Here is a 23836-nt window from a genome sequence, read left to right as displayed (position 1 = left end):
TTCTTTTTGAGTATTGTACCATCTTATGAGAAAACATTTTTAAAACGGTATAGCATGACATTCCATTTAGGTAATTGTACATGTATTAGTCATGTTTAACTAGTTTAACCTATTTTCTAGATGGCACAAACAAGCAAACAGAAGACTGCTCACAACAGGGGCGACAGTGGCTCAGGAGGTAGAGCAGTCGTCTGGCAATCTGGAGGTTCCCGGTTCGATTCCAGCTCCTCCCGGGCAGCGTGTCGATGTGTCCTTGAGCAAGACACTTAACCCCTAATTGCTCCCGATGAGCAGGTTGGCACCTTGCATGGTTGCCTCCGCCGTCGGTGTGTGAATGTGTGAGTGAATGGGTCAAATGTGAGTAACAAATTGTAAAGCGCTTTGGATAAAAGCACTATATAAAAAAGCAGCCATTTACCATTTACAGACAGCGGGTCAATGTAGACTATCTTGCCAGGAAAAGAGAGAGGTAAAAAAAACTATAGGTAACATGCAGTATATCTTTCTCTGGTGTATTTCAAACTGTCATGTTAGTAGGATTAGGAATGACCTTTTCTGTAATATCTTGAACTTAAGTTTGTATGTAATTTAGCCCACCAGAATTAGTATCACATTATACACTATTGTTTCAGTGAGAAGAAAACAACAGGGCAAGATTCCATGTGAAGTCAGATGAGCTATCGGAGAGGGAGAAGGCTGCATAGAGGTTACAGGGAGAAGGAAAAAGATGGAAAAGGCGATGCTGGACCTGACACCACCATCCATGGAGAACACTCCACCAGTTCTGGCTGGTGTAGAAGTAGAGAAGAGCAGCAGGGCAAGCTGTGGTGGATCCCCTACCTCTAAATGAGGATTTGAATCACAAACATTTACTTTGATTCTACAGTAGGTTTAACATCCCTTGAAACCATAGGTTATATAATCCAGCTCATGATCAACAGTGACATATTTCAACAATAAATGTGCAGTGGATTGCACTGTGCAACATCTCCATTATAATCTGATCAAAGTTTGTTTCGTGTTTGATATATCTTTGGGGAATGTTGACTGTAGGAGCCAAAGCTATATTGTATTGTATGAATGTTTATATGTTTATTTTTATAACCTTACATTGAAACGGCATTAGGAATATTGATTGGATTTAGATAGTCATTGAACCGGCTTATTTGTCATAATAGAACATTCTAGAATATTTGTGCTGTCACAGTATGATGTCATGACCGAACGTTCTAGAACATTTGTGATGTCATGATCGAACGTTCTGGAACATTTGTGATGTCACAGTATGATGTCAAGACCGAACGTTCTAGAACATTTCTGATGTCACAGTATGATGTCATGATCGAACGTTCTGGAACAATCATGATGTCACCGTATGATGTCATAACCGAACATTAATAATTTAACTAAATGTGTTTTTTGGTGTGCTTCTTATTCTAGGTGTTCAGGTTGCCTGATTTGTTAAAACATGCACATGTACCTCAATTTTAAATGCCTGCAGTTTACCATGAGATAATATAAAAGGAACTAGGGATTGCACCAATCCGATACTCCGTCTCGGTATTGGTCCGATACTGGCCAAATTCACAGGATTGGATATCGGAAACGATCCGATACAGGCCGTAAAGCATGCCATCACGTGAACAGTAGTAGCGTAACAACAACGTTAGCATTAGCTAAACGTAAGTCAACTCTCCACGCATTGTACCGGTAAACAGACGTTTTAGACGTGAGGACAGGAAGCCGTCATGAAATCGCTGTAGTCTTATTAACGTATTAACTAAATAATTTGAACAAAATAAAAAGCACTATTGCATAACTGAGTGTGTGGTATGTATTTCTTCCTTTAGGGGAGTTTTTATAGATGGCTAGGTTAAACACAGGTTTTTGTTTTTTAAGGGAGTATCGGATGGGTATCGGTATTGGCAGATACTCAAGGCTGTGATATCAGTATCGGACATGAATAAGTGGTATCGTGCCATCCCTAAAAGGAACTGATACAACTGTGTTGTAGTTGTTTAGCGTTGATTTCATCCATGCAACTATGTTGGTGGTTATTGTTTATTGACTATAGAACTGTGTCGGTGTTTAATTTTTATTCCATACATACAACTCTGTTTACCTTTTATTATTGACTTAAATTGTTAATCCCTGTCCAATGTGACTATACCATCACAAAAGTGATGCTACTTAACCCACCTTCTCGCTCTCATACATTGACAAAACCAATGATGATATGAGGACATGAAAATGGACATTTGTGAAATGTTCAAGTTCCTGAAGCATGTAATGTGTATTGCACTTTAACTTTTTGAATGTTTAATGTTTTTAACATTTGTAATATTTGAATGTTCCTGACGAAGCTTGTAACCTACCGTGCCAAATGATTGACGGAGCTAGAGCCCCGGGAGTTGGTGTTGTATTTGTACAACACTGTGTACTTCGGCGCACACCTCACATATCGGCATGTAACTCGAGAACCGCTGAACGGATTGCGTCACCTGAAATGGCTATCGACAGGCAACAAATAGGGCTTTAATTCGATATATATATTGTATTATAATATATGCACACCCGAGCCGGTAGAGGTCGCCAAAGTGCAGGTGGGAAAATCTTCCTCAAGAGGGCCCACATGTGGGCCCTCGCATGTTAACATGTTTTACTTTTGTGATATTTGAATGAATTGAAGAATATTTTTGTTGACCACTTGAAAAGATTGTAATAAAAACATTGTTCAGTTTTCTTTTGTCTGAACTGCATTGTGTAACATTTTAAATAGACTTTTAACTACTCTCATCATTTGGGGCGACCATTTGTCATGCGGGGTAACCAATGATTGTCAATAACTGTACTAAATTCAAAATCAGTTTTGGCTCAAATATTAATCACTGGTATACTATGCTTAAGTGGATACTATCTGTACACATTTTAAATCAGTTTTATGGGTTTTAGAGCAAATATGGGTATTGTAACTGCATTACGAGGGAGACACTGCCATTATAGAATAAACTTGTGAAATCATGGTTTACAAAAAATTAAAGGGCACACAAGCCTGTCTTTCTTAAGATGTATATTTAATTACTGATACCTGTTAAAATATTAGTAATGTTAAGGAAATATATAAATTTTCAGATAAATTACGGTCGCCCCAAATTACTTTTATTAAGGCCATGTCCTATTAATTCAACTTTAAAAACACTAAAATCTCTTAATTCGTTTTTTTTTCATAAATGCATATATACACTACATTCCAAATGTTTGAAAAATGGCCAAATATATCCTTATTTTTTGTATTTTAAAATTGGCCTATTGAAAAGTCTTATCCATCAATGACCCACGTATTGAGCTGTACTGTACTGTACCCATTCTGCAATCTGTTAATAAAGTTTTCAATCAATACCTTGTCTTATAGGGACTGATACCTTATCATTTTATTGAGCTGTAATCAACGCAACGCAAGGATTCAATGTCCCGATGACATCACTGGTGACCATATTCAAACTCATTTACTCTCAATAACTGTCAAAACTAAATGAATGTGTGCCAAACTGTTTAGAGTTTTTGGATGTGTGAAGAAGAAACAAAACCACAAAATAAGTCTTTTGAACTGCCTATTTTGTTTATGATAACATCAACAACCTGTACTGTATATTGCATCAATTTAATTGGACCGTTGCCTTTGGATTCGTTCCAAAGCGACGTATCGATATACAATCTGGGGTGTAACCTCGTCGTGTGTGTGTGTGTGTGTGTGTGTGTGTGTGTGTGTGTGTGTGTGTGTGTGTACAGGTATGTGTGTGTGTGGTGGGGTGGCATGTGTATTCAAGTGTGTCTGAACCATGACAGAGGATGAGGCAGGAACTCTATAGCAGTCCATCCTACAGACTTTTCTCCGACATTCTGGTCTATTGTAGCCCTACTGTTATCATTCAGCAACAGCCTACAGCTGCAGTGCTTACACAGGACCAGGGAACGGGGTGTCGTGGAAACCACGTAGGCCTACTCTGTCTCTGTGACCGTGCTAAGGCTGTCCCCGAAGCCTGTTTTTGGGATTCGAACTTCGTCAGGGTTTTTTGAACGGACGTTCGAACCTTTGTTTTTAATAAAAAACATTCTAAATCATATTTTTAATTTTTTTTTATAAATATCCTCAAACTAAATCCTCAATTTGAATAAAGTGATTAATCTGATTAAATTAGTCTTTTTTTCATTATATCAACTTGTTCTAGAATATTTGATTAGACATACTGTGACATCACAAATGTTATAAAATTGAGGATGTTACATCCTCAATTTTATAACATTTGTGATGTCACAGTATGTCTAATCAAATATTCTAGAACATTTGTGATGTCACAGTATGATGTCATAATCAAACATTCTAGAACATTTGTGATGTCACAGTATGATGTCATAACTTTGATTGATTGATTGAATACTTTATTTTGACACAATCGTAGGACAAACATTTTGAAAGACAAACAATAACGAGTACTGGCTGAGCGTCCTGCTCTTCGCCATCGAGATATACCTCATCTCCAGTACCTAGTGTACTCCATCAACAAATAAAACAAATACACCCAGCACCTGCCAGGCCCCGCCCTAGTGACGTACTATATAGCACTAGGCGTGGTCACCACTCGCTCTTCCTCGGAAAACCGTTTCCAAAAGAAAAGTTTCCTCAAGGGACCTCAGGGCAAGCTAAGAGCAGGACGCTCAGCCAGTACTCATATAACTAGTTTCAAGTTTCAAGTTTCTTTAATAGTTGTCATACAGAAGTAAAGAATACTTTTATACAAAATGCTTCTTACTGTTACGCTCCAGAGACTGTGCAAGACAAGATAGGTATGAAATAAAATAACATAGTGTAGCATGTAAATTAGAAGTAAAAAAAAAATGAGGTCACAGTGTTCAGTATAGACATATGTACAATGTTCGATGCAGAATAGACGTAACTGAGTTACCATATAATATACAATACTATGCAGTGTACTAATATACAATACTATATAGTGCAAGGCAGAAATGGGATGAGGTGCAATTTAGGTACAATTTACAGTAGGTGTACGAGTTGTAGTGCAAATCCTTTATCAATAAATATAAAGTGTGTTTGTGTGATCTAAAGTGTGGAGAGTGGGTGCTGCAGTGTGTTGTTTGTTTAAGTGAGTGTGTGCGTGTGGGTGTGTGTGCTGTGTGCATTTGATGGTTGTTGCATAGTGTTTATTGTTCGTTTAGCAGCCTGATGGCCTGGGGATAGAAGCTTCTTCTGAGTACTAGGTTATATACATAACCTATCGTTATATAGTCGTACTGGCAAATCGCGTCCTGCTCTTCGCCATCGAGATATGGGGACAGAGCAGACGCGAGGCCCGACAAATGCACCCCCTGAGGACCCGAAAGCCCACATCAGGGGGGAGGGGAGTCCCGTCACCCCTCCTTCCTAGTGAAGAGGGGGCGGCAGTCAACTCCACCCAAGTGCGAAAAAGAGGGAATTAGAACCTCTTAAACGCACAGCACAGGCGGGACCACGTGTGACACAACACATTGTGGCCCATACCCACACACCCCTGCTACCCCACCGAAGGACGGGAAGCAGGAGAGGTTCCAGACCTCAGAACCGCCTGGGAGACAGAACCCCCGGTCATGTCCATGAGGTAAAACCTTACGAAGGGACCCGGTGAGGACCATGAAGCCGCAGCACAGATGTCCTCCACCGAGGCCCCACCCAGCAGCGCGAGAGCCACCGCAACAGACAAAAAGTTGATCGGTAGCCCTGAGGCCCTGAGTACGGCTGAGGTAAATCCCCAAGCCCGGACCGGACATGACAGGTGAAGGCTCGCCTCCAACTCACTAGCGTGAGGAGGCGGATGAACGCCTGAACCATAATATCCCTGGAGCGGAAAGAGCTCCGGACATTCTTTGGCACGAAGACTGGATTAGGCCTCAGAGTGGCACCGCTATCGAAACGAATAGACAGACACTCAGGCCGCACCGAGAGAGCACAGAGCTCACCCACGTGCTTAGCGGAGGTGACGGCCAGCAGGAACGCAGTCCCAAAGGCCTTGCTCAAGAGGCTCAAACGGGGCCCCGGACAACCGGCCGAGGACCAATTGAAGATCCCAACTCGGAGCCAGAGAACGTTTCACCGGCTTAAGGCGCCGAGCGCCAAGCAGTAAACGCTTCACAAGAGGGTGGCCTTACACCACTCTTGGAAAATACGCCACCTACCCGCGTAACCCGCGATAGTGGAGGGAGCATGCGCGTTCCGGATGGTACCAACAACAGAAGGATCCATCCTCTCCAGACTCACCCTCTCACCAGCCAAACCATCAGCAGCTGGCCCAGCACAGGGAACTAACACAGAGACCCGTGCGCTTGAGAGAGGGCCCGCGATGACCAAGGAACAGGCCATGACGGAATACCAAGAGCTGGATCAGGACCGGGAACCACACAGCTGCGCCCCGGTCCGCAATCAGGATCAAGGACCTGCGCTCCTCAACGTACCCGCCCCAACAACTGACCTAACAGATGTATGGGGGAAAGAATCCCAGGCGGCACAGCATCGGTCCCAGACCTGCCTGACTATGTCCGGACGTAATCCCCCCAAGTCAGGGTGAGGACCGCCCCGCGACATTACACCTGTACCCACATTCACCCCGCCGGGGATGTGGAGAGCCCTCAGGCCGCGCAGATGGAGAACGCCCATAGCCAGCCGCCCGCCACCAGGTGCAGACGGGGGGAGCGTACTCCTCCCTGTCTGTCGATATACGACGCTGACGTTGTATTGTCCGTCCTGATCAAACACCGTTTGAGGACCAGAAGGACCGCTTTCAATACCAACACATTGAACGTAGCGCAGACCGGGCAGCATGGCTTGCCAGCTGCCCCCTACTGCGTTGGCCCGACGCGTCTCCAGCGAGGGAGGCGTCGGTGAAAAACGTGACGTGTGACAGCCTACTGCCCATGGGGACCCCCCTGGTGAGGACCCCAGGCCCTCCCCAGGGGGCGAGGCCCCCAGGCCCTCCCCAGGGGGCGAGGCCCCCCAGTACTGACACGGGAACCTTAGCCGCTTCCACTTGCCTCTCACCGGGTCCATTTCCATACTGGAAAAGAACCACCTCCGTAACCTCCTCCTGGGGTGAAGAGGAGGCCAAGAGGGACCACGGAATGAGCAGATGCCATCATACCGAGCAGGCGTATCACGGACAGCGCCGTAACCGTCCTAGGACGGAACCTCCCGAGCGTGTCGACAACACGCTCTGAGAGGGATGCCCATAGCACTCCACCCGTTGACTGGGAAGAGGAGTACTCTACTTCCAGTCTACAGCAACCCTAGGCTGGTAGGAACCCTGCCTGGTATGAGACCTGACGATCCACCTTGACCGCCAAGGACCAGAACGTCGTCAGGGCAGAATACACTTCGTAACCCCTGACGACGCAGAGGCCCCAGTGCGGCCTCCACGCACTTGGTGAAGATGCGGGGAGCCAGAGAAAAGCCGAACGGCAGCCTCTGGTACTCATATGCTAACCCTGCAAAGGAAGCGTAGGTAAGCCCTAGGATGGAAGATCGGGGATGCGAATATACGCATCCTACAGGTCTATGGAGGAGAACCAGACCCCCACCTGACAGTGTTCAACAGGTAGGAGACGATCCAAAAAATGCTGAACCTTCCCATGGGACAGGTCCAGCATGGGTCTGACACCCCCCCCTCCCGATTTCTCAGGCACCAGAGAACACCGGGAGGAAAACGCCACGACGATGGCTTGCTTCGTGCACAGAGATTGGATCTCGTTGACCAGAGCTGTCACTGCTGGTGACCCTGACAATAGGGTCTGTACCAAACCTGAAAACGGGTGGGGTTGTGTAAATACAAGTCCCCGCCTCAGCGTTCTCTCCATCCACCTCGACATATGGTACTGCTGTAGCCATATGTGATGACACTCCCAACGCACCCGCCGCGATGTGGCGCAGGTCCGCTAGGAACTGTAGATAGGCGGCCCGGTCCCACCCGCCGTGCGTAGCCAACCCTGGACCCGTGCAAGCAGAGCGTTCCGTGTCGGGACATCTGACCCTGACATTACCCACGAGGCAATCGCACCCAAGGGGGGACCCCGACAGAAAGGGCCGGTTTGATACGGGGGAAGCTGACATCAGTCTAGGTGACAAAAGCGCCCCCACTGAACACCCCTCCAGAACATGCTGAGGAGTTGTTCTGCAGCCAGACATGCAAGGTGTGAGGCCCCCATGGGTTTCTACACACCGTAGCCCTGCAGTGATATTACTACCACCCAAATCACGCGCGCCTGCGAGACCACTTCCAATCTTTCAGGAGTGGGAGGTACCAACATGATACCCGGCCTGGCGAAGGCGAGGTCGGGGAAGCCCGCACTGTGTGCCTCAAAAAGGTTTCGCCCCCCTGCTGACAACACTAGTAGTTGACAGACGCAACACCCGGCTCAACCAAACACAGCTTATGGTGTGGGAGCCGCTTGACAGCACAACATTCTCATGGACAGACCCAGGCTCAGCCATCAACTGGGTGTCAGCCCCTGTCCCCATGAGAAGCGAAACGTGGGGCCGCATGCGCTTCAACGAAGGCTCGCGGCCCGCAGCCAAAGGAAACAAATCAGAGCCCCTTTTCCGCTGATGTTGGGGGAGGGAGTGATCGGAGAGCGGGCTGCTCGCGGCAGGACGGCGACGGCTTGTATATTCCAAGCCGAGCTCATCCAACATGGCCGATCCCTCGGCCGCCAAGGCTGTCGGCCTTGTGGACACCCGTCGATTCAACGCCCAGGATACCTCTGGCGGGGGAAAACATGGCCGCCTGTCGAGGGCCTCGCCATAGCCGCTGACGAGGCCGTGCTCTCACCTCTGGCTGCGTGGCATGAGGCGGTGTGGGGCCTAGGACAAATACCGCCCGCGCTCCAGCGGAAGACCAAGATCCTCTGCGGAGAGGGGAGCCCTGAGCGGTTATAGCTTGCGGCTAGGTCAAAGCTAATAACGTCAACAACCTCGCGCGATGTGTCGACGTCGGCTGGCCCTCAAGGCCCCGCCACCAGACACCATTTTTGACAGAAAAAACAGCAATTCGAACACAGTTACTAATCGCTGCCAATTCCATACCGTGGCAGTACAGGCTTTAGCAGCCCACCAGCCACTCGCCGGGCCGACCCACCTCATGGCGTCGGCCGGGCGGGGCACTGTTTCAACATGTCAAAAGCAAAGGACTGATGCTAACACGGAGCACCAGTGGTGGTTGCAACCAGCAACCTCCACTGTGGTGTGCACCATGAAGGGGTTAATGAATAAATGAACTAACACCACGAATATACTGTAGAATGGGCAAGCCCATGCACACAACGTTAAAGGGATGCGGACCAGAGAACCAGTCCCGCATTCATTCATAATATTCACAAACAGCACACCAGCCCTAGACCTCAGCCCATTTACCCATGAAAAGGTAAACAAAGCCCCGCGCAATACTCCCCCAGTAGACACCGATTGACAGTCAGCATGAATGGTTAAGAGGAGGGAAGACTGTAGTGTAGACAGACATTCCCGCAGCAGGGAGACAAAACAGAAACAGTAGCCCAACATAGCATAGCGTTAGCCGCGCGCTCCAGGATAGCGGGGAAAACAACAACGTTTACCCAGATATCCCGCCGTTTGCGCCAATACACAACTCGGTTGTCTCCCGGGACAACTCGAGCACATCACAAACGCCAGCATTGTCATGCCTAGTGACATCCCACAGCGGGGAACAGTAGAACAGTATATATCTCGATGGCGACGAGCAGGACGCGATTCGCCAGTACGACTATATAACAGTGTCAACACGCTGGTCAAAAATGGATAAAACACAATAAAGCCAAGGCTTGTTTCCATTGTGGTCCATACATGGAACATAAAAGGCACAAAAACACAAATGGACATGTACACTAGACAGGCCGCCTGAATACTTTTACCAACGGATTTCCAGTTCCGCGTTCGCGTTCTGCGCTCTGATTGGCCACCGACGTTTCACGGTTAAGGTTAGAGTTTGTCTTAGAGCAGGGCGATAGAACACCAGCCCTGATTCCAAACTCTAACCTTAACCAACTTCGAAAGAGTCGCCTAAGCTTAACCAGTGATAAACTAGGCGTTAGGTAGTTTGCTGCTGTTCGAGGCGGAAATGGGCGCGTCACACAATTGGGCGCACATGTCACATGACCAGAAACGGCAGTGGCCAATCAGATCGCACCAGAAACGTCAGTGGCCAATCAGATTGCAGAAAGTGGAACTGGAAATCCGTTGATAAAAGAATAGACGAAGACAGGACACATCCTAAAAAAAATTATAATAACACCTAACCTAACATTCTAGAACATTTGTGTATCTATATATATTACCTTGTAGTAGTGACGTGAACATTTATGAAAATAGCTTTAGGATCACTTCTGTAAAGAAAGACTTCGCTGTATTTTCTATGAGTTGAGTGGATGCATGACCAGAGCACTAGCTTTAATAATACAATAATAATAATAATATATTTGATTTGTAGGGTGTTTTATAATTGTGGAGAAAATCCAAAAAATATATATATATATTTTAATAATCAATTATGTTCCGTCACTGCATCGATGCTGAATCGTCCACGTAGCGATGCATCCTAGAATCGAGAAATGTCCACACCCCTACTGTGAACACAACACAGCCCCTTTCACTGCGGCTTTAATATTTAACTGGATTACGCACACAAAGACTTAACAGGGGTAATGATTACAAAGATAAAAATGAGGATTGTCATAGCCACCGCAGTGAATACGAATCAGGGTGTGACGTGTTGCGTTAGGCCAGCGTGTGTTTCATTTATTCAGATATATGGCGTTACTTACTAAGGTTGGGTGGGTTCGTTTTTAATCGGTTCAAGTTTCAAGTTTGTTTATTATTTGTCCCAATAAAATACATGTACTTTACGGTGAAATGCTTGGTTCTGTATGAGCCCCTGAGAGTGTTCTTCATACAGTAAAAAAGTTATTAAAAAAGTAAGTTGTTTTGACGTTAAAGGTGCACTTCAGGGCGTCCCAGTGGCGAACCACATAGCGCGCTCAGCCGCGACACGGCCGACCGGGGTTCGACTCCCGAACCCGTCGTTATTTGCCGAATGTCTTCCCCCCACTCTGTCTCCCATTCCTCCTCTGTCTCTCTCTACTGGACTGCCCAGTAGCAATAAAGCGATAAAAAGAAAATGCCAAAAAATTAATCTTTAAAAAAGAAAGGTGCACTTCACCAAAAAAACAATGCTGATTTATTTTGCACAGAATCTCACACACATCCAAAAACTCTGAACCGTTTTGCACACATTGGCAGTTATTGAGAGTAAATGAGTTTGAATGTGGCCACTGGTGACATTGATTGGATTTTTGTGTCCTTGTGTGTGTCGAACTGAGTCTGTCCAAACAAGTGGTCATTTAGGCATATACTGTAACCAGACCAGCACTCTCAGGTTCAAAATTTAATGGCAGCCTGAAACAAACATGTTTCGGAAATATGTATTCCTTCTTCAGTGTTATAGCTTGCAATATTACTTAATGGGATTTCAGCACCCAGTGTCGTATCTTGAGAGCGCGGTCTAACTTGACATCGGCATATACTGTAACCAAATGGACAAGATTAGATGATATTCTCCAAAGTGCATTAGTTACTAAACTAGTATGGCTGTGTAAATCGCCATACAATGTGAGCTGTGTAGGCTAATGTAATGGCTAGAGGAGCTATAGCTTGCGTTGAGAGAATATTGTGGGTTTGAATTTCCACACCTGCTGAGGGAAATAAACTGGGGGGGGGGGGTGAGAAACACCCACACACAAGACGACACTGGGATGCTCTTTGGCTTGACCGTGTGGGGAGCCCCCCACACACGCGCGCGAGCGCACACACACACACACACACACACACACACACACACACACACACACACACACACACACACACACACACACACACACACACACACACACACACACACTCCCAAGAAGGGGTGTTGTAAATGTGATCTTGGATCTTGAAAGGCAACGAACCTCATTCCTATGACAAGACTTTTATTTTTATCTTAAGCTCGGAGGGTGGAAGTGGAGTCCTGTGTGGTCAAATGTCAAGACAAGAGGTCTCACTAAACGAGGCCACGAATGAAACCACACAATGCGAGCATGTGTGAACTGATAAGGAAATCCTGATACCATTATCACAACAACAGGTCATGAAATGCCAATATCGGGACTCTTATCACAAACAGGGGGGGGATGCTTACATTATATACTCAGAAAACACAACGAGTGGAATGAATGTCACGCCAAATGGGGGACCCTGATGTAAACAAGACGAAAGTCTTTCTCTGGTCTGCATCCCCTTAACAATTGTATGTATTGAGCTGTACTGTACTGTACCCATTCTGCAATCTGTTAATAAAGTTTTCAATCAATCAATCACCGGCTTAGTGTTCATGAGGAAACCCCCATAGGCTTTTGCCCACATAAACACTCGTGTAGGAAATACAAGAGGAAATAAACGAACCTACGGGATACATATGTTATCTTATCTATTGTACGGATGTAGACAACCCTGATAAAAAACAGTAGGTTGACATGTTGTCGTCTGAGCAGTAGCTGTCAAGTCGTAGAGATGTCTCACTGCTGCCGGGTACTCACGGGTTAATCACGTCACCAAACGCTGCTAGACATGTCACAATGATCATCGAGTGACAGAATAAAGATGTTAAAAGGCTTTGACTTACAGGGTTTTCTCGGTTCGGAGGATATTATTTACGCAGGATGATGCAGGGCGTCAACTAAGGACATCGCTCGGTAACTCGTAGGTCCTTCTCCGTTTGACAGCAACAACCCGGAAGCCAGCACGTACTGAGCTACACAACCCAGCGCCAATGGAGCCGCGGGATTTCCACGCTTATCCAATCAGATTTTAGAAGGCGGTCGTATCGTGATGACGTACGGGGAGGTCAGTGTTGCGCAATAATTCCTCATCCATCCTTCTGGTTATTGGTAGCCCAGTGCGTAATGCATAAAGTGCCAATATCCAATGTGTTTACTTATTATTTTTTCTTATTTTAATTTGTTTGGCTTGCGACATCAACATATTGGATATAAAAGTGATTTGCGATTTACTCTACCAGTATTGCCCGTTTTAGTGGTCAAATATATTTGATAGGCTATATACCATGTCTGCCCACAACTTTGTACAAGAAAACAAAATCGTAAAAAGTTAAATAACTATCTATACCGGTTACCATACCTGTAGCTAGCCTAATTGTGTGTAGGCCTATTTGATATCTAATAGTCCCCCTATCGCTGCATTTACACTTTATAGTTATACAAATATCTTAAGAGTACTTTTAAAATTATTGTACCATTAAAAATATCCGAAGAAATTGCATGAGCCAAATTAAATGATCATAATTAGGAAAATATCGAGCATTTCCAAATCATAACGAGCCGTTGTTGTTGTGCCATGCGTAATAAATTATGGCACCACGTGGGGCAAGAGTTCCGAGAGCTCATCATCACGTAAACAAAAGCACATTGTTGTCAGCATCAGCATCAGTGGTGGCAGGCAGCTCTCTGCCAGCAAGTGAGCGAGCTGAGTGTCACTTGCTCTGCGCCCTCCGTCCTCACTGGACTCCTCCATCGCACCTGCCGCTTGACGCGAGCAACAACACATAGAATATGGGATTATTTATCCGTGTTTAAAGCACCGGAGGAAAATACAACAAGGTATTGTACATGTTGCTTTTAAGTCGATTTATTATTCCTAAATTATTAAAATAATCTATAATGACATGGAATAGCATGCATGTATAGCTCGATAAGACTATCGGTTTATACTGTCCAGCTGTTTTCGTGCATGGGCTACACAATTTCTGATATGACCGTTTGAACTTTGGTTTTCCATAGGCAAAACCACAGTGGCAGTGGACATTCACTCCCCAAAAAGGCAGCTTATATGTAATATATGAATTTAACTCCCGGGTTATGTGGTTTTGCACCGCAGCTCGAGATGTTGCCATGTTGCGCTGATGCTGGTGTCGCACAGAAGAAGAGCTACATGCACTTGTATGCACGCATTCTAATCTGCAAGGCACACATGCTTCTGCGATTGACTGGACTGTCCCTTGATCGCGACGAGATCGATTCATGGAAGTGTACACTGTATGTCCCTGTCTGATTGCAGTGACTATGCCCTGCGTCCAAACCCAGTGCGGCTCGTCTCCTCAAGGAGCCGCCTGTCCCGCTCCCCAGCAGCAGGGCTCCGGCGGAGGAGGAGAGGGCAGCTGTGACTTCCTCACACCCGAGTTTGTGAAGTTCAGCATGGACCTGGCCAACAGCGAGACCTCTGCCACCACCTCGGTCCCCGGGTTCGGCGCTCTGGTGGTGGACACTTACAGCCCCGGCGGCGGCTACGACGCGAAGCCCCCCTGTCTGTTCCAGATGCCCGTGCAGGGGGACCACATGTCGTGCGTCAAAGTGGAGGACATGCCGGCGCCGCGCGGGTACCACCAGGCGAGCGCGCATCATCCACAGCTGCAGCCCGACGAGCAGCTCCCGTCCCCCGGGTCCGTTTACTACAAGTCTCCATCGTCACACATCACGCCGATCACCTCGGGTTTTCAGAGTCCTCCTCCCGGACACATGTGGGATGATTCTGGCTCTCTGTACAGTCTCCGGCAGGACTATTTGGCGGCGGCGCACAGGAAAAGCGCGTTATCCAGGCTGTCCTTGTTTTCCCTCAAACACACCGCGCACGGAAGCCCGGGTTTGTCAGCTTGCCAGATGAAATTCGACGGCTCCCTCCACGTATCAATGAACCTGGATGTCTCGCACCAGCCGCAGGAGAGCCCCGGGGTTTGGGGCCCCGCGGGGCTCGCCAGGTTCCCCCACTCCCTCCACTATATGGACCACCAGGCTCCGTCGCCCCCCGGCCGAGGCCCGCTGGACACGGAGGGGCTGTGCGCGGTCTGCGGGGACAACGCCGCCTGCCAACACTACGGAGTGCGCACCTGCGAAGGCTGCAAAGGTTTCTTCAAGGTAGGCATGGCACAGTACTGTATTTGTAAATCTGGTATGTCATAAATGTCTAGATGTAGCTATACTGTCTATATCTGTATGTCATGATGAATTGAAAATGGGGGACAGCATGGTGTAAACAAGACGAAAGTCTTTCTCTGGTCTGCATTTCCTTAACAATTGTGTTTATTGAGCATTTTAATCTGTTAATAAAATGTTCAATCAATCAATCAATCAACGCCGTTCGTCCCTAGCTCTTTTGGATTTGATTCGTCAACAATTCCATCCATGTGACCATGTCATGTAAACGTCGCGGAAATGCTTCGGAATTTTAACAAGATAAAGATTTTATTTTATTTTCACAGAAACCATGCAAATAGCAATAGCTATAGGCGGCAACAGTGGCTCGGGAGGTAGAGCAGTCGTCTGGTAATTCGGAGGTTCCCGGTTCGATTCCCGCTCCTCCCGGGCAGCATGTCGAAGTGTCCTTGAGCAAGACACTTAACCCCCAATTGCTCCCGATGAGCAGGTCGGCACCTTGCTGCCTCTGCCGTTGGTGTGTGAATGTGTGAGTGTATGGGTATGAGGAACAAATGGCTCTGCAATAGAATGTTGTATTGTATAGAAAAATAAAAACACTGAGCCAAGCCACATGGCACTTGGATTGGGCACCGGGCTTCAGTTGCACATTTCCCTCTAGTTGGGCAACATGCATGTCCAGGGAAATTGGCCACGGTGACGGTCGTGCCATGAATGAAAAACGTTTCCTTTGTAATTATTCTGACAACGGGGCACAGCCACGGGGACACCCCCCCCCCCTAGAGGCTCTCCAAATTATGAGTAGCCACAGCCCTGTATTTACCCATTGTCTGGTCCGTCCGCCCCACAGAATGTGTTACAACTGCAAATTCGTCCAGGATGCGCAGACGGCAGTTTGCTGCTATATACATTTTCTTGCATTTCGCAAGGTGGGGAAAGTTATGAGATAGATAGAGTCAAAGACGAGCATCAGAGGCAGGAACTCAAAGTGACGAAAGTTGTAAGTATCCATAATATGCCCAAGTATCCATTTAGCCCACTGCTGCACAGCACACCTGCATGCTTGGTTTACACATGGGCTTGGTTTGACCTCTTTGCATAATTTATCTGGTCTAATAACATATTCTTAGTTTCATATATTTGTATCCGTTATGCACTTTGTATCAAGCTGTTTGTGTGAAAGCGGCTAACAAATACATTCGACTGTTCATTTTGACTTTGTTTGGACAATTGATACCAGATCATGTACAACGATTTACCAATTAGATGGTATTTCCTCGTCAAATAACCAAGCCGTGGGAATGTGAAAGGATAGATAAGGGAAAGTGCTGATCCTATTTTTAACACCATATTTATATCTTGTTTATTACAAAATGTGCACTACACCCCTACCTAATTTTAGCATTTAGCATTTAAAAAAAAGTTTGCATTCTGTACCTCGTTGTTTGCATTTTGTACTTAATTTTGTACTTTAGTTTGTATATTGTATTGTACATGTGTTTGGACTTTATTCTTTTGACTTTTTACTGTATGAAGCACATTCTCAGGGGGCTCATATACAGAACCAAGAATGTCACTGTAATGTATTGTACCGTATATGTGACAATTAATAAAACAAAACCTGAACTTGAATATTCTCTCCTCAGCGCACGGTCCAGAAAAACGCCAAGTATGTGTGCTTAGCTGCCAAGAACTGCCCTGTTGACAAGCGCCGGCGGAACCGCTGCCAGTACTGTCGCTTCCAGAAGTGCCTCGCGGTGGGGATGGTCAAAGAGGGTAAGATCACATACTCCCGTTTCGTCTGGATCTCTCATCATTACACACAGTTTTATTTTACGCACGGGCCGAGACAGCGTGCAGCATGCAAGTGACCAACGTCGAAGCCAATCTAAACAAGTTTCCCCCCCACCTCGTATTTGTGCTTCAGTGGTCAGGACAGACGGGTTGAAGGGTCGACGAGGCCGGTTACCCTCCAAACCCAAGACTCCAACCCCAGATTCGCCGTCACCCGTCGGCACACTCACGAGTGCACTTGTTAGGGCGCACGTGGAGTCGAACCCTTCTCCCTCTCGTCTGGACTACTCCAAAGTAAGCGCCTGGATTCTCGATTGTATATAGAGACAATTCCAGAAGGCATGCCACCATTATCCGTGTAAAAACATCTGACACCCATGCGTTTATTAGATTAATTAGATTAGATACAAAATTAAATGTATTGTCATTATTGTCATTATATAGCACCAGTACAGTACAACAAAAATAAGTTTGGCATCCAACCAGAATACAAATGTAGCAGTAAAGTGCAACAGCAATATACAATGTACAGGTGGTTAAAGTGGGTACAAAATATACAAATTAGTAGTGCTAATCAGATGTAGCTGTACAGAGTGTATTATATAAATAGTGACAGCTGGCCAGCAGTGTAACTAGTAAGAGCAGATATTAGGGGTGTAACGGTACACAAAAACCACGGTACGGTACGTACCTCGGTTTTGAAGTCAAGGTTCGGTACAGGTTTTCGGTACAGTGGGGGAAAGTTTGGCTTTCCATGTTCCACTCAGGGGTGATGTAGTGTGCAGTAACTAATTGGACTTATAGGCAGTGATGCACCACGCCATCCTAGCAGTTCGCTGAGCAGAAGTGCGCCCCTGTCGCGCCGTGCGCCAAGTACCCGGCACTTATCACCTAGTCTTTGCATAGCATAACAAAGAAAGAGAAGTGCATGACCAAAATACAAGCCCTGTGGGGGGTTTGCTTGAGCTGGTCTGTGCACACGCGAGGGAACATGTATGCGTGCGCACGTGCGTGCGCGGGAGCGCGCGTGCACGTGGCATCCAGGCAGTTCTGATATTACGACTGCACCCCTGCTTATAGGGCTGTCAACAAATATTCTATATTGAAATTAATAATCGACAAAAAAAATTGTAAAAAAAAAAATTGTAAAAAATGTTAAAAAAAATTATAATAATTATATTAGATTGTGAAAAAAAACAGCCCCCGGTGGGCGGTCGTTAGTGGTTAACATACCGTTGTATTAGTTCGGTACACTACACAGCCGTTCGGTACGGTACGGTACACACTGAAACGGTTAGGTTCGGTACGGATACGTGTACTTTTACACCCCTAACAGATATAGATATAGTAAGGGACTATGTGCACTGCAGGTATAAGTACAGACAGAGAATATATATGCGGTGAGAATAAATATATATATATATATATATGGTATACAGCATTATAGTATATGCTATCATACAGAGCTAAGGGTTATGTGCAGGTGCATGTACAAGCAAGTATATGAGGGGTTATATACAGTTACATTCAGACAAATATGGGTATAATATATATGCGGTGATATAAATATATAAGTGTAATCACTGTAAGAAAAAAAGCTGCAAGAAAACGGTAAATGTCTGGCACAAATGGCTGGCGTCAAATTACAGTAAAATCAAATACGTAAATTTACAGATTACAACCTTTATTTAATGGTTAATATTTTGATAAAAGTTAATTTACTGTATTTTTATGGAATTTACACTTAAAGTAGAAAAACAAAAGTAATCTGTAAAATAATACAGTGAATTTCCTGTGAAAAAACATAAATTTTTTAAAGTGTACATTTTAAAGTCGAGAATTTTTTAAGAATAACTATTTAAATAACTAGTGCATTCATTGCCCTATATGGTGGTCCTGTCCACGACCACGTGAACATAACGGAAACCTGTCCCAGTTTCAGACACGCCCTGGCAGCCCGCTGCAGCAGGGAGACGACGCGGAGCACGTCAGGCAGTTCTACGACCTCCTGATCGGATCTATGGAGGTCATCCGCGGCTGGGCGCAGAAGATTCCGGGCTTCACCGACCTCCCCAAGCACGACCAGGACCTCCTCTTCTACTCCGCGTTCCTGGAGCTCTTCGTCCTGCGACTGTCATACAGGTAGACGACGGTCTATAGACGTCCCTGCTTTAATTAAAGGCACAGTCCGGGTTTGGCCGTATTTCAGATGCAGATTCAGATTCAGATTCCTTCATTAAGCCATAATGTGTAACCACATTGGTAATTGTCACAGCGATACAGTGTATGCATTTTTCCATACATTTTCTTTTCACATAACAACAAGACACAGGACAAAGACAGTGCAGTGCAGGATTTATCATTTGAATAAGTATATATATATAAACAAATTGTGTAAAGTGCAGTGCAGAGTTCCAGGTCAGTCCCAGTGCAGAATTCTTTCCAGTGTCATTGATATTATTGTGCCAGTGTCACTTGGGGGGCGGAGGGGGGGGGGGGGGGGGGGGGGGGTCCTGAGGCATTGATCAGCCTGGCGGCTGAGGGGAAGAAACTTAGTCTATGACGAGCTTTCACAGCCTTTGGGATCCGCAGCCTTCTCCCCGAGGGGAGCAGGGTGAAGAGGCTGTGTCCGGGGTGGGAGGGGTCCAGAGGGGAGCAGGGTGAAGAGGCTGTGTCCGGGGTGGGAGGGGTCCAGAGGGGAGCAGGGTGAAGAGGCTGTGTCCGGGGTGGGAGGGGTCCAGAGGGGAGCAGGGTGAAGAGGCTGTGTCCGGGGTGGGAGGGGTCCAGAGGGGAGCAGGGTGAAGAGGCTGTGTCCGGGGTGGGAGGGGTCCAGAGGGGAGCAGGGTGAAGAGGCTGTGTCCGGGGTGGGAGGGGTCCAGAGGGGAGCAGGGTGAAGAGGCTGTGTCCGGGGTGGGAGGGGTCCAGAGGGGAGCAGGGTGAAGAGGCTGTGTCCGGGGTGGGAGGGGTCCAGAGGGGAGCAGGGTGAAGAGGCTGTGTCCGGGGTGGGAGGGGTCCAGAGGGGAGCAGGGTGAAGAGGCTGTGTCCGGGGGGGGGGAGGGGTCGGCCATGATCTTTCTCGCCCTCTTCAGCAAACGCACTACAATTTCAAGTTCGAGTTTTGTTTTATTTGTCAATGTCACGTGTAAGGTACAGTACAGTGAAAGGATTGGTTCTGTATGAGCGCCCTGAGGTTGTGCTTCATACAGTAAAAAGTAAAAGAATACAGACCCAACACTATACAAAATATACAATATACAACTAAAGTACACAAAAAGGTGTTAATGTTTATAATGTTTATAAACAGTGGAATAAAATATATCTAGGCTTAATCTACAATAATATATAATATATTTCAAGCATAAGATGGATATACCCAAAAATGCGATGGTCAATATTAGACCTTTGAGCAGCATACAAGTGTCGGACGGTTTATGCGATTCTTTTTAACGCCTTATTCAATGTGATCTTGTCCGTCTCAGATCCAACCCAGAGGAGGGGAAGCTTGTGTTCTGCACCGGATCCGTGTGGCACCGGCTGCAGTGTCTGCGCGGCTTTGGAGAGTGGATCGACAGCATCGTCGAGTTCTCTGCGAGTCTTCAGAGGATGGATTTAGACGTCCCGACGTTCTCCTGCGTAGCCACCCTCGCGCTCATCACGGGTACGTTGTTGACATGTCACGTAACCTCTGTCGTCAGGCCTATCATTAGTCTATTCCTGTTGTTGTTCATGATGGTATATTAACCCTTTCACTACCACACTGCAGAAGGTTAACCTTTCACTATCACACTATACAGACGGCTAACTGTCTAGTGTGGTAGTGAAAGGGTTAACCTTCTGTAGTGGGTAGTGAAAGGGTTAATCCCGAACCCATCCATCTACATTCACTGCACGCACATCCACAGGCACACACTCACTTTAAACACTCACGTTTAACCATATGTTTTATCTATTTATTACAAAAATATTTGCACAACATCCCTACCTCGTTTTTGCATTTCTGCATTTTAAAAAGCTTGCATTTGTACTTTATTGTTTGCATTTTGTACTTCACGTTGTACTTTAGGTTGTACTTTAGGTTGTACTTTAGTTTGTCTACATATTTTGTATAGTGTCTGGCCTTTATTCTTTTTCCTTTTTACTGTATGAAGCACACTCTCAGGGGAATCCTACAGAACCAAGCATTTCACTGTAATGTAAGATAAGATAAGATGATCCTTTATTGATCCCCTTGGGGAAATTCGGGTGTCAAAGCATGGGGGGGGGATACAGGGTGGGGGATGCATAGCTTCACAGTACTATACGGTCCAGTATCTATATACACTATAGATACACTTAAAGTATAGATACAAATACAATATAATATAAAAAGTACAAACACAAGATAGTCCAGTGATGAGAGTCCAGTGATGTGAGTCTCTAGTTCTAATGTACATTATATGTGACAAATAAAACACAACTTGAAACTTGAACTTGAATGTTGTGCACTTGCAGAGAGACACGGACTCAAGGAGCCGAGGAGAGTGGAGGAACTACAGAACACCGTTGTCAAGTGCTTGAAGGACAACGTGAACTCTAACGATGGAGATTCTTGCCGGTCAAACCATTTATCAAAACTTTTGGAAAAACTCCCTGAACTTCGCACACTGTGCATCCAAGGCCTGCAGCGGATCTTCTATTTGAAACTGGAGGACTTGGTCCCACCACCCGCCATCATAGACAAGCTCTTCCTCGACACCTTGCCGTTTTAGGTGTCATCATCACGCAGCATATTGGACATATTTTTCAGCACCGTTATTGTCAATCTACTTCTGTTTTCCCCTCATAACATTCCTGATATTTCGTGTTAAATGTGACCCCTCCATGAAGTTAATCAAATAAAAAAAAGCCCTATTCTAGGCTACTTACAAACTGCATTGGATTTAACGAGGGATATCATAGGCTAATATAATGTAGATTCTGTTCTGCATTCATTTATCTTTATTATAATTATTTTTACGAATGACGTTTAATGGCCTTCAATAGTTCTCTTTTGATCTGTATCAATTTAAGTGTCTCCTATCTTGTTTAGGGTACCTGTATATTAGTTAAGCTATAATGATTAGCCTATTATTGTATACATAAGGGAAGGTTGGATGGGGTAACAGCGTTTAAGGCCATATATGTTAGATATTACAACGTCAGTATCGGTTAAATAAACTTCGTTCTCATAATATATGACCATTTAGTCTACAATGTGAAGTCATTTAGTTTCAAGGAGCAACATCATGTCAAAGTGTATGGCCTAACATTGTAATTTTGCATTTGTTTAGATTGTTTTCCTCTTTTAATTTATTATTGGGCATGGGAATAGGCTAAAGTGTTCAAATGGCCTAAATCTGTTATGGTGGATGTTATCGCTGTAAAATCACGCTTATAAGCTATAAATAACCAATATTGTTCTTCATATCAGTTTGTTGCATTAATCAGAGCTCAGCATTGATTCCATTAGGTCTGTCGGTTATCGAGAGGGCCCATCTGTTCCTTTCCAATTAGTTGATTTGTGTTTTGTTTAATATGAAACAGGATTTCTTACCATTTGTTATCACGTTGAGGTAATTAAAATTATAGTAAAAGAATATTCGCTGGGAAATATGCATATGAGCTAATGGTGTCTGGGGGGGGGGGGGGGCGGTCTCTATGTCTGGGACTCTTATTTTCAACTCGTCTATCCTGATTAAATTCTGCTTTTCAATATACAGATCTAAATCCGGGTCATCAAGTATAGCCTAAATTACATGATCATAGCCTATACGGTGCAGCCTAATCTGTTCCAATTACATGTGTGTGTGGGTGTGGGTGTGTGCGTGTGCGTGTGCGTGTGTGTTGTGTGTGTGTGTGTGTGTGTGTGTGTGTGTGTGTGTGTGTGTGTGTGTGTGTGTGTGTGTGTGTGTGTGTGTGTGTGTGTGTGTGTGTGAGTGAGTGAGTGAGTGAGTGAGTGAGTGAGTGAGTGAGTGAGTGAGTGAGTGAGTGAGTGAGTGAGTGAGTGAGTGAGTGAGAGAGAGAGGTCCTCAAATTCAACAAATTTGTCTGGAGAAGTACTGTATACATTTGTATGGCAATATTGCTATAATGGTCTATAATGCCCATGACCAGTGCAAAGTAGAAAATAGAGATTGTAGGACAAATATAACTTTGAAAAATAGCCTATACTGCCCGGTCGAAGGGGCCATGTACCGTGGGTTGAGTGACAACAGTTTTCAGTTTAACATGCTTTTCGAGGCGAGACACACAGCTGTTCTCCGGTACCACATGTTTCCCCCTCTGTCCTGCAGAAGCAATTGATTTTATAGGCTGTAAAAGGTCTTATAAGAACGATTATGCTCCCAAGAAGATATAATAGGCCGCAAATCAATGGGAAGGTCGTTTGATGTACCGGCTTGTCACGCATGCTGCTGCGCCGAGATAAATGGATCGATAGTATTGGTTAAATGTCAAAAGGATTCTGACGGCTCGGATTATGATTGGCAGGTAGGAATCCAGCGAGGAACGGGCTTTCTTCACACGCAAACGAGAGAGTGAGAGAGTGAGGGTGAGTGAGTGTCTGTGTGTGTGTGTGTGAGAGAGAGAGAGAGAGAGAGAGAGAGAGAGAGAGAGAGAGAGAGAGAGAGAGAGAGAGAGAGAGAGAGAGAGAGAGAGAGAGAGAGAGAGAGAGAGAGAGAGAGAGAGAGAGAGAGAGAGAGAGAGAGAGAGAGAGAGAGAGAGAGAGGCGAGAGAGAGAGAGAGAGAGAGAGAGAGAGAAGAGGGAGTGAGTGAGTGTGTGAGAGGAGAGAAATAGAGAGTACTTATTATAGTGTAATAGTATTATTTACACCTCTGGATTTTGGTATATAAAAAAAGAAAATCTATCTAATTTCGACCCCCGCCACTCTCAACTCAAATCATTTCCCCAAACAGTCAAAGCATCTAT

At 45.6% G+C, this 23836-nt stretch overlaps 2 protein-coding genes across 2 annotated transcripts in view; one reads left to right on the top strand and one right to left on the bottom strand.

Annotated features, from left to right (window-relative positions):
- The window catches only part of gpd2 (glycerol-3-phosphate dehydrogenase 2 (mitochondrial)), a 94081-nt gene extending 81190 nt beyond the window's left edge, over window positions 1-12891 (bottom strand). Inside the window, exon 1 of the mRNA XM_084324639.1 lies at window positions 12774-12891. The gene's annotated coding sequence lies outside the window, so the exon portion shown is untranslated. The remainder of the gene's footprint in view (window positions 1-12773) is intronic.
- Window positions 12892-13975: 1084 nt separating this feature from the next.
- LOC311233166 (nuclear receptor subfamily 4 group A member 2-like) lies at window positions 13976-22292 on the top strand. The gene is made up of 6 exons (XM_084320058.1): window positions 13976-15078; window positions 16743-16872; window positions 17024-17184; window positions 18827-19032; window positions 20370-20548; window positions 21382-22292. The coding sequence occupies exons 1-6, from the start codon at window positions 14188-14190 to the stop codon at window positions 21636-21638; spliced, it is 1824 nt and encodes a 607-aa protein (XP_084176184.1). The 5' UTR covers window positions 13976-14187; the 3' UTR covers window positions 21639-22292.
- Window positions 22293-23836: the final 1544 nt, after the last annotated feature.

The sequence above is a fragment of the Notolepis coatsorum genome (assembly GCF_963971535.1).
Source record: "Notolepis coatsorum genome assembly, chromosome: 1".
Taxonomy (NCBI): domain Eukaryota; kingdom Metazoa; phylum Chordata; class Actinopteri; order Aulopiformes; family Paralepididae; genus Notolepis; species Notolepis coatsorum.
Note: the sequence above shows the minus strand (reverse complement) of the source record. Positions and strands in the feature narration are given on the sequence as shown.